The 13,096-nt window shown below is 38.9% G+C and overlaps 2 protein-coding genes across 3 annotated transcripts in view; one reads left to right on the top strand and one right to left on the bottom strand.

Annotated features, from left to right (window-relative positions):
- Positions 1-272: 272 nt before the first annotated feature.
- LOC103129992 (actin-related protein 2/3 complex subunit 5-like) lies at positions 273-5,745 on the top strand. Its single transcript, XM_007541264.2, has 4 exons — positions 273-562; positions 1,124-1,196; positions 1,932-2,108; positions 5,143-5,745. The coding sequence occupies exons 1-4, from the start codon at positions 423-425 to the stop codon at positions 5,203-5,205; spliced, it is 453 nt and encodes a 150-aa protein (XP_007541326.1). The 5' UTR covers positions 273-422; the 3' UTR covers positions 5,206-5,745.
- Positions 5,746-7,810: 2,065 nt separating this feature from the next.
- rnf2 (ring finger protein 2) overlaps positions 7,811-13,096 on the bottom strand; it is a 32,290-nt gene continuing 27,004 nt past the window's right edge. For both annotated transcript variants that reach the window (XM_007541262.2, XM_007541263.2), the window contains exons 7-9: positions 12,375-12,547; positions 11,999-12,188; positions 7,811-10,655 (exon numbers count right to left, since the gene is read on the bottom strand). In XM_007541262.2, coding sequence (XP_007541324.1) covers positions 10,554-10,655; positions 11,999-12,188; positions 12,375-12,547 — 465 coding nt within the window. In that variant the 3' untranslated portion in view covers positions 7,811-10,553. The remainder of the gene's footprint in view (positions 10,656-11,998; positions 12,189-12,374; positions 12,548-13,096) is intronic.

The raw sequence follows: 13,096 nt of genomic DNA, 5'->3' as shown, positions 1-13,096 counted from the left end.
AACAGAGTGACATGTGCACCGGAAGCAGGCTATGTGGAAAAAAAATGAGGAAGTGCTAAAACGGAAGTCCGTGGCATATACCCTATACAAGTAAATTGGAAATAAGGGAATTGTTGCAAAGATCATCTGTGAATCTCATCAGTAATTTTTATTTATTTTTTTTTAATATTATTTTAGAAGAACGGGTATTTTTTATACTAAATGAAACGTGATCCATACTCCAATCTGGATGGTGGCGGTAATGCACCTTAAGATGTTTGCCAACCGCGATAAAAATAGAAGAAGAAAAACAAAGCGGAAGTGTTGTGATGAGGAAGTAGAGTTTTGGACATCAGAAACTGTTTGGGTCCTCTTTTGGCCAGAAAGAGTCTTTTTTCCTTCCCCAACATTATATTTGCGCTGCTGTCTTTGTTTCATCCAGAATGTCTAAGAACACCGTTTCTGACCGCTTCAGGAAAGTAGATGTAGATGAATACGACGAAAACAAGTTTGTGGACGAAGAGGACGGCGGTGAGAACCAAGGAGGTCCAGACGAAGCAGAAGTGGACTCCCTTCTTAGACAATATCCTTTAAGGTAATTTAGCGACGGTGGTGGGGTTAACTGTGAGTGGTTGAAGCAATGAAGTGTCCCGCAGGAAGAAGCTTGGGTGTCCGTCAGCATGTAACAGTGTTCAGTTTGACTTCTGTGCGGCGGTGTTTCCGGCTGGCAGGAACAAGAGGGTGTGGTCCCCGTACACTTCTACCACACTCTTTTACTTTTTTCTCAGCCGGTTGTTTCCGTTTGGTTTAACATTCTCTGTAAAATTGATAGATCCACTTTAGTTCCAGAAGATAATTAAACAAGGTTAACCTGTTCCTGCTCGGAATATAACTAGCTTTCATTTATACATATAAACAAACCCTTCAGATATTTTAGTCACTTTAAACAAGAAGTGACAAAATTATTCAGGTGAATAAACAGTTCTCATTCTGAGCTGATTAAACTATGTTTCAGCTTAATGACTTTCAAGAATATGTGTGATGATCTTTACCATATAAGGTGATCATCCTGTTCTACTGTGTTCCTCACGTGCTTCTGCTGGTGTATTACTTGTCTCTGTGATTCTTGACTAATTCCTTGCAAAGGGAACATGACTGGAGCTCTCCATGCTGTACTGAAGAACCCTCCAATCAATACCAAGAACCAGAATGCTAAGGTATGAACATCTGACATGCCTCCTGCTCCACTTCTGTGATTACTTGTGTTTTGTCCTACAGTTGCCTTTACAAAAGAACACGGAGCATAGTAGCACTGGTTAGGTCTTTGCTCCTCAGGATGAAGACACATAAGAAGATTTCAACAAACTGGACTCATTTAGCACCTGCTCATAAATCAGAGGTGGCATCTGATTTATGTGCACTCTGTTGTCTACCAGTGATGTATTGATGTATTACAAGTCATCCAGCTGACAAATGTGGAGCTCATAAATTTCAAAATACTCTAAGCTTGATTCTTGTTCAAACATATGCATGACCTTAAAGCTAGGTGGAACGTCAAGGAAAATCAGTGCTGTGCCATCTGTATCTAGACATTTATGAACAACTGGTATTGATAACTTGAGAAAAACATTATTGTTATGTCCTGGTGTGGAATGGTACTCGTGCATGTAAGTTTTAATCAAAGCATGACATTTAATTTTTTTAAAAAATTATTTTTAATTGAACCCCACCCCCATTTGGAGTTGAATTTGGAATTTCAACTCCAAATTACCTTTAGTGTAAATATTTAAACTTGAGTAGTTTGAGTAGCACCTGTGAGCTCAAAATCCAACATGGCTGCTGTGCATATCAAACTTGATAGATGCTGTAAAAACAGTTTTTAACTGTCATGTAATCTTTTTTTCTGCCTGGCTGGTAATGCCCACCTACCCCTCTCTCCGTCTGTGTGGCAGGACCGAGCGGAGTTGCTGGTGGTCAAAGTTCTTAGCAGTTTTAAGAGTAGTGACATAGAAAAAGCTGTGGGCTCACTGGACAAAGCAGGAGTAGACCTGCTGATGAAATACATCTACAGAGGCTTTGAGAAACCATCTGACAACAGCAGCGCTGTACTGCTGCAGTGGCATGAAAAGGTAAGGTGTGTGTGTGTATTTCAACACAGATTAGTATGGAAACTAATTCTGATTCATTACACAGAAGTCTATGGCATCTGGAAGCCCAGGTTCATTTCATGCAGTGCCTTGTGAAAAAGTATTCAACCCCCTTGAACTTTTGCCTCTTCAGGCTTCAAATATAAAGATCTAAAATTTGTATTATTTTGTGAAAAATCAACAAGTGGGACACAATTGTGAGATGGAATGAAATTTATTGGATATTCAAATCTTTTTTAGCAAATAAAAAACTGCAAAGTGGGGCATGCAACATTATTTGGTCCCTTGCATACTTTGTAGCGCCTCCTTTTGCTGCGATAGCAGGCAAATTCGTTTGGGGTATGTCTCTCAGTTTTGCACATTGAGAGACTGAAATTCTTGCCAATTCTTCCTTGCCAATTCTTCCTCCATCCAACCTCAGTAAGGTTGGATGGAGAGCGCTTTTTAACAGCAGTTTTCAGCTCTTTCCTCAGATTCTCGATTGGATTCAGGTCTGGACTTTGACTTGAACATTCTAACACCTGGATTTGTTCATTTGTGAACCATTCCATTGTAGATTTTGCTTTATGTTTGGGATAATAGTCTTGTTGGAAACTAAATCTCCATCCCAGTCTCAGGTCTTTTGCAGACTCCAACAGATTTTCTTCCATAATGGTTCTGCATTTGGCTCCATCCATCTTCCCATCAATTTTAACCATCTTCCCTGTCCCTGCTGAAGAAAAGCAGGCCCAAACCATGATGCTGCCACCACCATGTTTGACAATGTGGATGATGTGTGTTGCTTTTGCACCAAACATATCATTTTGCATAGTGGCCAAAAAGTTCGATTTTGGTTTCATCTTACAAGAGCACTTTTTTCCACGTGTCCAGGTGGCTTGTGGCAAACTTTAAACGAGACTTTTTATGGATATCTTTGAGAAAAGGCTTTCTTCTTGCCACTCTTCCATAAAGGCCAAATTTGTGCAGTGTATGACTGATGGTTATCCTATGGACAGACTCTCCCACCTCAGCTGTAGATATTTGCAGTTCATCCAGAGTGATCATGGACCTCTTGGCTGCATCTCTGATCAGGAAATCAGTCAGGCTGAATAATATTGCACTTTGCTCTTTTTAATTGGTTAAAAAAGTTTAAAATATCCAATAAATTTTGTTCCACCTCACGATTGTGTCCCACTTGTTGATTCTTCACAAAATAATAAAAATTTTAGGTTTTTATGTTTGAAGCCTGAAAAGCGGCAAAAGGTTGAAAAGTTCAAGGGGGCTGCATACTTTTGCAAGGCACCGTAGGTGCCCTCAGCTTGTCTGAGGCACAATTCCAAAGTGTTTTAATCACTTGGGAATTGTTTTGATTTTTAGACAGCTTTGTTTCTCAGCTGTTCCCACATTCATATGCCTACACTTCGCTATTTGGACTTTAGCTAATTTTTTTCGCCACTATCAGTGGCATCTAAACTAACTTTAGATGAAACTAAATTTAGTTTCATCTTTCAGCCGCCACAAAAATAGAAGAAGAAAAACATCCCTTTTCTTTCAACAGATGCATAGGTATATGTTGAAAGATGAAAATGCTTACATAAAGTAGGGGTGGGTGATATGGACTTAAAATTTTATCAAAATATTTTGTGGTACTATTGGAACCATTGTCGCTGCAGAGAAAAAGTTATACACACACAATTCCATATACACCACATTTATGGAATCGCCTTATATATACGGCAATATTGCCTAATATTACTTAGACCGACTGAAAATATAATGCGATTAAATGTCACTGTGGACTATGATGGGAATTTTGCGTCATAAAATTAGGGGGGGGCACAGGATGGATGAATGGAAAAAAACAACAACGACTCATCGTATAACAGAAACAGTCTGATCAGACTCCCCAGTCTCTCTACTTCTACCCCCCCACACCCTCCAGTCACACACATCGTTTCAATAAGAAGACCGAAGTCAAACTATTGTAAATCCACAGGGGGTGCCCAGAAAGTGTTTGGAAACCATTGGGGGGACCCAGGAGAAAAAGTTTGGGAACCACTGGGTTCCCAAACTTACTGTAGTAAGACAGCACCGAGCAAATCCTACATTTCACCTTCAATAGAAATAAATTAGTCTATGTAAACTAATTCAAATATCCTATATTGGAAAAAGTGATCAAAAGTGGAAACGAGAACAGAATAATCATTTACCTTTATTCTCTGTGATGAGATCAAAATGATCCCACACGGGAAAAGACTTCCTCTAACTTGGTTGATCCATGCCGTTATTCAAAACCCAATGCAAAGCAAAGGACAAAAAGTATCTCCATCAACAAAACCCACAAACATGTCTACATTTTCTCCCTCATAAATGCAATTTGGGACATTCACAACCAAATGAAACAAGAACTGTATCAGTCGCATGGTTTTCCTTAAAGTGATACATGAACATGACGTGTCATCTTGTTTGCTTGGCGCGAACAAGATGTCGTCTGGGTTAGGGTTCCTAGGAGAAGGGTGGGAATGGGCTTAAATGCCATCAAATCAATTTGCACTTGTCTTAGAAGATGTACATGGTAGTTTCAACACAAGCCCAAGTTCATTGGTGAGTCGCTATTGTGGCCTCATTCAAGACACCAACATAATATCCTGACTGATCCCATGTCCAAAAAGTTTTTTTTTAATTATTTTATTTTTTTATTCCATTTTCTGAACCACTAAGAAATACCAATAAATTTCAGTGCTACACGTGTGCCTATAAATCAGCCCCCGATTCCCAGTATTTCACCAGTACTGTAAATTAAACTAATTTAACTACAGGCAATTGTGTGTTTACTGTTTGAGTACAGAATCAAACCTGTACTCCAAACCAGTATTCAATGTAGGTTTGGACTCTGAAATGCTGTCAGCATTGGGTTTTTAGGAAACTTGGAATTAAATATTGTTGTTCCAGTGAAAACTGCTTAAAACCTTTTGGTTATTTGTGCCTATGACAGAATGCTGACCCAGTTCTGTTCTCCTTTTGACTGTTTCTTCAGGCCCTGGCAGTGGGTGGAGTTGGCTCCATCGTCCGAGTCCTGACTGCAAGGAAGACTGTCTGATGATTCCCATAATCTGCAGTTATGGTCATTAGGGCTGCTGTCCTTTTAAGAAACTGGAGCTGTATCTTTCTGATGCATGACTTTGTTTTTTTCTGCTTTCACTCCTCTGGGATTCAGAAGGTGCTGGCGCCTCAAACTGAAGTCACTTATTTTTACTGCCAGCAGTACAGAATTCCACTTTTCTTCTTAAACACAAAACAGCACCTTGCTCTGTCATCTGCTCAGCTACAACACTGAACCATTCTAACTCAACCCCAGCTATCCTTGTCCTTAACTCTACTCTTTTGTGGGTCTGACTCCTTAAGATGAGAGGAATGGAAAAGGTGGATGGATTCTCATTGACACCTTTCCCTGCCTTTTGCCCAGCACATGCTGGGACTGAACTTCATTGCATCTCAAATTAGAATATTTGAGGTAAACTTTGAACAACTTTCAGTCTTTTTTTTCTACTTCTGTCTTCACAAAAACCACATCCATGTGGCACTATTGTGTGAATGCCTTTTATATATGGAATAAACTTAAATAAAGAGCTAAACTTGATTACTGATTGGTCATTTATCAGTCATTAATGCCAATGACTTATAGGGTGGAGCTTTTAGTTTAGACACAAATGAGAAAAGAAATACAACCTTCATATTGAATCTGTCACAAGAAAACCAAAACAGTACATAGTTGTGCAGAAGATGTTCCTCATCACATTTGTCATCCTGCGTTTTAAGTTGGAAAGTTTATAATGAGCCCTGAGCAGTGAAAGCACTACTGAGACCTATTGGCATAGGACTTGTAGGATTTCTTATACTTTTCTGCCCAAAAATACACATTGTGGGGCCTATTCAAAAATTCACCAAACTTCACTCAAAAGGAAACATTTTAATGGACTCAAAAGTAGGCATGGCTGAACTGCTCTACAGTGCCCCATAACGTGAGTGTAGGCTAAACTGTTCATCCTACAGACATGAAACTAGGTTTGTTGGTAGACCCTCTTATCCCCCCAAATCAAGAAGGAAAGTCTCGAGGAATTATGTCCTAAAATGGGAGGCAGCCATTTTGGGACATTTTGACATTTACACACCTCAAACTTCAACAATCTCCCCATCCCTATGCAGTTAAGGGATGGAGATTAAATTCCTGCGTTCCGGAGCTTAACATACTCGTCAAAACAAACAAATCACTATAACTTTCACACAGGAAGACTGAAATGTGAAAAACTTAGCATGAGTTATCCATGTTGGATGCCTAATGATACTTTGATATGCTGACATCAAAGCCTGCCCCACCAGAGCAGGAAGTCATTTATTTGTCTTGATCTCAATTTTTTTTTGTTTAAATAGTTAAAGGTTTATTTGTGCTTTAAAGCACAAATAATTTGTACCTGCAGTGATGCTTGACAAGGTCAATTGAAGAATTCAGATTCTTCAAAGAATCTAAGGCATCACCTTAGTCCCGCATCCTTTAAACAGGAAATCACGTTTTGGTGTTGGGAATCTTTGATTTATACAGATTTAAACCTGTCTGATGACATACAACATGATGTTGAATCCTACTCTCAACACAGACTAGTGCCTGCAGCATGCGGGCATAGCAGAAGGCCGAATTCTAGTTCCTTGCATATGGTTGGTTTAATTTGGAAGATGCATGTTGTTTAGAGCCAAACTGCATATGCATAATCTCGAACTTCTAAAGATTTCAATATTATAATTTGACTCCAGAACACTGGAGAAGAGTGTATGATTTAATTCAATTCAAAAATACTTAATTAATCCTAAAGGGAAATTAAATGTTGTAGTTCATTAATTCAGATTCTTCAAAGTGTTACTGAAAATGATGACTGTCGACATAAAAGCTCTCTTGGCATAAAAGAGCTTTATGCCAAGCTCTTTTGGCATAAAGCTTGGCATAAAAACTATGACTTTTATAGCTTTTATGCCAAGAGCAGAAAAGCTATAAGTCATGTTACCAGAGACATGCTGAAGAAGCTCTGACCCTACTGTGGTCAGGGTTGTCCATAACTTTCTTAATTTTATGAAGAATTAGACACGCCCACTCAAGATTATTAGATAACTCCTAATATGATCTAAGAGTTGCATCATATCCACTAACTCCCAATAACCACACGACGGGAGCCGAAAGGAAGTCCTCACCAGAAAGTGAACTCCATTCCATAACTCCAGTACACAACGGCGTGGAAGCTGCTTCAATGTCTTCAACCATCCAATTCTACACAAAACACACCTTCCCCCTTGATGTCAAGGTATCAGACTACTGCTGTTTTCCATTAGCACATTATTATTTTTCTGTAGTTAATTTTATTCAAAACCGATCATTTTCAAGCGTTATTCCATTGTAATCCTGCTCAGACTAATCAGAAATAATAATTTCATTCAAATTATTTTTAATCAACTATCATTACTAGTTTTAAATTAGATAATATTTAAAACTAGACTGTTATTAAACAATCTAAAAGTATTAAGATTTCCCAGTCACTATAGATGCTTTCATAGAGAACCATGGAAGACAGTTGTCCATGGCAGAGGAATGGAAGGACCCAGTTCCATTCTTCTGCCATTCATTCAGAAGAATAGATGGCAGAAATTATGCCAAGCTCTAAAATATACAGAGCTGGAGTGTAGTTGAGATGTCTTTAAGCTTTAATCAGAAAATGAGTCAACATGTGGAAATCTCAGATTTATATCCATCTACCTGCCTTCTCTTAGTCAGTAAGCATTAAGTTTTATGTTAAATGTACAGATGAGATTTTATTGTCCAACCAGAAAATAACCAGTACAGATGCACACACACAGACACACACTGGTACCAAATCTAACAAGAATGAAGCACATTTTCTCTTTCATAAAGCACAACAGACAGTTTTCATGGGGGCGGTAACCCTCACGGGTTCACAGTTGGCACAATAATGGATGAAAACATCTCCACAGTAAGGATCCACTTCCAAGTAGTTTTTCCAGCAGAGAAAAAAATCTTCCTCTTTAGTCTTCAGTCTGAAAGCTCAGAAACAGAATATTACATATTTTCTGTTCTGCAAATATATTTCTGATATCTGTTCTGATATCAGAAACTCCCAGCTGCATCACACTTTGTGTGTTATAACAGACCAGCACTCACAAATATCAGGGGAGATATTCGTAAATATCTCCCAATATTTGTGAAAATGAAAAGTCACCCAGATACATTTTTTGCAAGAAACAGGCTATGTTGGTTTTAAAATTCTACAGTGAAGGGAACTATTGGGTTATGTACAAAATTCAGGTGTTCTTTAATGTGAAAGGAATAGAAAACAGCTTCATTTATCCAAGCCCAACTAACTCAAAACTAAAAAAGTTCTACGCTCATACATGTTGCCTAAAAAAAGTTTTCCTAGATTGACAAGTCAAAATTAGTAATAAAAATACAATCTAGCAACATCTTGTTGCTTTATTTATGAAGCTGCATTGTTTTAAGTGTATAACTTTGACTTGAAATGTATGTGCCTTCTTTGTGCTTAGATAATTTTTTCATCAGCGCTGAGATTCTTCAAAAGTACCTTCCAATGAGCTGAAAAAGTGTTTCCCCAAAACTCCAGAGCTCCTCAGCTGATGGTTCTGGAAGGAACAAGGTCAATTTGCCATTTCACTAATTTGTTCCTTCATTTAAGTTCCTTCACTTCAATTCAATTTCATGGACCTGTGTACCCATGCATTATTGTAATCAATTAGTTCCATGAATTATGGTACAATCATTGAAATGATCAACTCTCAACTTGCCAGGCATTTTGAAAACATTGTGGCACACCCTGTTGCAATTAATTGTGGTTGAAATTCCTATTTGAACCAGCAGACTTCCCCCTGCTGGATCTTATTTATTGAAGTCAAAACCAGATTTCCTTCTTTGAGCAAATAAAGAAAATAACGTTAGATTGTTCTTAGACAAGTGGAGAAGTCCCTGTGTCCCTTGCTTTCGGACAAACTAGAATTCTTCTAAATTCTCTTTTTCGAGGACTTCTGTTCAAATCCTTTATTTCACACAGAATGTTGCTCTGTGAGAACCTTCTGTGTCACTGCTGAACAAACAACAAAGTTGTGGAAATTTCTGTGGAAAATGAATACTGTAGTGGTCTAACAAAAACACTCCTCAAACCATCTCACCCCTTGAATAATACACACAGCTTCCTCTCTGCGTTACAAAACATTTATAAAAAGGATGAGCCGCCACAAATTTTAAAAGACAGTTTGTTTCTATGGCAACAGATCAGGACAACAGAAAGGAAGATACTCAAACAAAACAAGTCAGTCTTTCCAGATGACAAATATCAAGTCAAACCTCACACATTTGGAATTTCTCATACTTTATCATAACATGGGACAAAAGAGGCAAACCAAAATCAATGGAGCTCCAAATCATTGCTTCAGCAGACCTTGTTTGAAATATTTTTTGTGAAAAACATGTCATTTAAATTTCCCTCTAGAAAAGTCAAACTCAAGCAAAAATCAAATCCTAAATTTCACATACTAATTATTAAAATTGAGAAACAACTTCTCTTCATGGGTTCTAACTAATTCCATTTCAGACACTAAATTTTACTCTGAACATTGTAATCATAAAAAGGCTAAGGAAAAGTCCCCTGAGACAGATTCTCCCTAAGAATCTTTTGAAATTTAGACCAAATGTCAAGCAGGTCTTTAAGAGGGGAATTCAAGTAGCATATATTCAGAATTCTTTTTCCAAAGAAAAAAATATACAGACACTGCTTAAGTAATGTCTGTACTTTTTTTCAAAGTACAGACAGCTAACATGCATCTTGCACATATACAGTTTGGAAACAGAGGATTTGGATAATTGAGCAAAATTTGTGTCTCCAGCAGTTTTTTCTTCATTTCCCAGGCATGAATCTTAGCAGTTTCATAATGAAATATGCTCTACCTTCTGGACAAATATGTTTATGACATGAAAAGATTACCAACATTGCCATGTGTGTCACTGAAAACAAAGCTCACAATATAAGGGGGAAAGGTTTGCAGTATTTTTTTCCCTTTAACATTTAAATCTCCCAATTCAACCAATGCATGAAACCCGTTTTTGGAAAAGCTCTACACTTGCTGTTTGAGGTGTGATCTGCTGTACTGATCTGCTGCTGTCTAACAGGAGACAAAATTCACGAAATATAAAACAACAATGTTTTTTTTCTATTCATAGGAGTCCATTTGAAGGTTTCACCAAACCCCCTGGTCTCTGTCAGGCACACATTCTTCTGCTTGTGTTTGTGTGCAGCTGTTTCCATGTCCATCTGTTCACCTCCAACACGTGTGTATGTTTATGCAAACGTGGATGGAGTTATGTATTCTTATGTACGTTTACTTGTGTTCTTTAGTGGGGGCAAAGTAGAGCTCCATGGGTTTGTTGACCTTCCAGTACTTTTCACTGACCAGCTCCAGGGAAAAGGAACCATTCAGAACCTATGAACAGAATTGAACAGTTAGATGCACCAGCTCTACCACCAGAGACGCCGAACAATACCACATGTCCATTCATGCAGCAACAGTTTCTGAAGAAAGAGCAAACTATGGGTTGCTCTTTCTTCAATCTATGGGTTGAAGAAAGACCAGGACCAGTCTGCAACAAGGACTGGTCCTTTATAGACACACTGAGCAAAATTTCAATGGTTTTCCTTTAGGCAGATCCCTTTTCAAGAAAAGTTTACTATCTTATTACTTTTATTGCAGGGGTGGATTTGGTAAGATCACAGGCTTCAGGTTCACTGGATACAAAGGAATAAGACTGACCTGATGCAAGATCAGTTGAAAAATCCTAACATAGAATGGGAGGTTGACCATTTTTGACCATTTGTGGTTGATCAAAAATGTCCTTGTTGTGGTCACTAAAGATCACAACACAGACATGCATGTTCTTTTAAAGCAGTGGTTCCCAAACTTTTTCTTCTGCGCCCCTCCTATGGATTACAAATGGCTGTCTGGTTGAAACGACGTGTGACGGGGGAGGAGCATCGACTTTTTTGGGGGCAAAATGAATGTACGTAGCTGAAAATAGACACCAACATCGGTAGCCTACAAGGTACTTGTTAAGCTTAAGGTTCTGTATTGATATTAGCTAGTCATCCTTTAGCTAACATTACCTGCATCCATCCAACAGCTTTACTCAACTCAGTCGGTTAGTTTGGAGGGAAAAACTGTGAAAAGTTCTTTGCGTTTTGCTGGTTTGCTGCCGTGATTCTAACACAAACCTACGTAGCTCCGCCCAGCAGCAGCAGGTCTCCTTCACAGGTGGAAACCCAGCGCGAGCGTCGTAGCGCTCATGTTGCGTTTAAAGGCGGCTCGGAAAAACAGGTTACAACATGTTAACAGATTAAACAATTTTAACTGCTGATAAAAGTAACAGAGGACACAAATATGGGAAGTGTCACATTGACATAAGAATAACAGAGAGTTGGCCATTCTAAGGTAAAAACCCAGTGCATACAGTGTTCATGTTTTGTTTTGTTTTTTTCATCCAGATGGCTTCTTGCGCCCCCCTTGCAATGACATGGCGCCCCCCCTAGCGGGCGCGCACCACAGTTTGGGAACCTCTGTTTTAAAGGGAGCCTGCATTTCTGTGTTGTGGTCTGTATGCAGAATATTGTTGTGTGCCATGTATGCCCAATGTAAACCTATAATTCTGTGTGAGGATCTTTCAACTGATCAGGACAACCAATTAACAATAGTATATAGCAATATTTAGAATGTGATCGTAAGAGGTTTTAAACCGTTTTGTTAGCGATGATCCTGAACATAAGAGTACTCACAGTAAACTGGTTTCCAGCAGTAGGTATGTAGATGGTGTACTGTTTCTCTGATGCTGCTTCAACATTAACAGGACTGGCCTCAGCATTTCTTCTCAGTTCCTCCAGAGCCAGCCGGACTGCCAGGTATTTAGACAGGTGATCTACAGTGGCGTTACCAGAGGTCTTAATGTAGCGAGGAACAAACTCCACACTGTAAAGACACAGTCAGATCACCAAAAAATCAAAAGGGGGAATAAAACAATATAGTTGTAACACTGTAAACACATTGCAATATACATTTACATTTACACATTTACATCTGATTGGTAATTACCAATCAGATGTAAATGTGTGCTTGTCACCAACTTCAGAAGGTTTTGTTTTGTGGTGAACACACCTGTTATGACCATCATCCTTCTCCATCAGGGTGGGGTGTGGCCTGAACACCAGCTCTATTTCACTGGCTCCTCCATCAATCACAGAGTCTCCTCCCCCGTTCTCAGCAGCGTTGTCCATGTCCAAACCACTGTCATCACTAGTCTTGGTGCGTTTAATGCTCGGTCCGGCCTCCTGGGGAACCAATACACAAAACACAACATGTGTCTGGAGAACATACTGCAACCATTACGCCACAACACATGCCATACATCAGGGGTGCCCAATACGTCGATCGCGATCGACCGGAAGGTTTTGAGTCGATCTCAGCAGATGACAATCTGAACGCCACCAGGACGCTGAGAGCAGCACTTCCTCTTCTGACAGGCTTATCAAAAATATTCACTAAGATCCTAAATGTTTGTAGCTTCAATAAAAAAGAATAATTATTAAAAAAATCAACGAGATGTGTTAAAATTAATAATCTCAGTAATTATTGTTTGAACAAGGTGTTGCGCAATTCACTGCGTTTCGGTCCCATTAACAAAAAAAAAGAAAAAAAGAAAAAAAAGGCGACTCAAAGACCAACTGACGAGCAGAGCAGGAGTTTAAATTAGCTACTCAACCACCGCTGTGTTCATGAGAATCTTATTAATAATCGAGGAATAAACATCAAGCCTGAAACGTGATATCGTAACGGACTGAATGTTGTGTTTTTAACATAATCTCTGCTCGGCTTGCGGG

This window comes from Poecilia formosa, unplaced genomic scaffold (genome assembly GCF_000485575.1).
Source record: "Poecilia formosa unplaced genomic scaffold, Poecilia_formosa-5.1.2 Scaffold596, whole genome shotgun sequence".
NCBI classification, from domain to species: Eukaryota; Metazoa; Chordata; class Actinopteri; order Cyprinodontiformes; family Poeciliidae; genus Poecilia; species Poecilia formosa.
The sequence above is the reverse complement of the archived record's forward strand: the minus strand, read 5'-3'. Positions and strand labels throughout refer to the sequence as shown.

Bases quoted from the DNA above. Each gene is read 5' to 3' on its own strand.
- LOC103129992 (XM_007541264.2), top strand. From the start codon at position 423: ATGTCTAAGAACACCGTTTCTGACCGCTTCAGGAAAGTAGATGTAGAT. The intron at 563-1,123 runs ATATCCTTTAAG...AATTCCTTGCAA, and splicing joins GTGGACTCCCTTCTTAGACA to AGGGAACATGACTGGAGCTC. The intron at 1,197-1,931 runs GTATGAACATCT...TCTGTGTGGCAG, and splicing joins CCAAGAACCAGAATGCTAAG to GACCGAGCGGAGTTGCTGGT.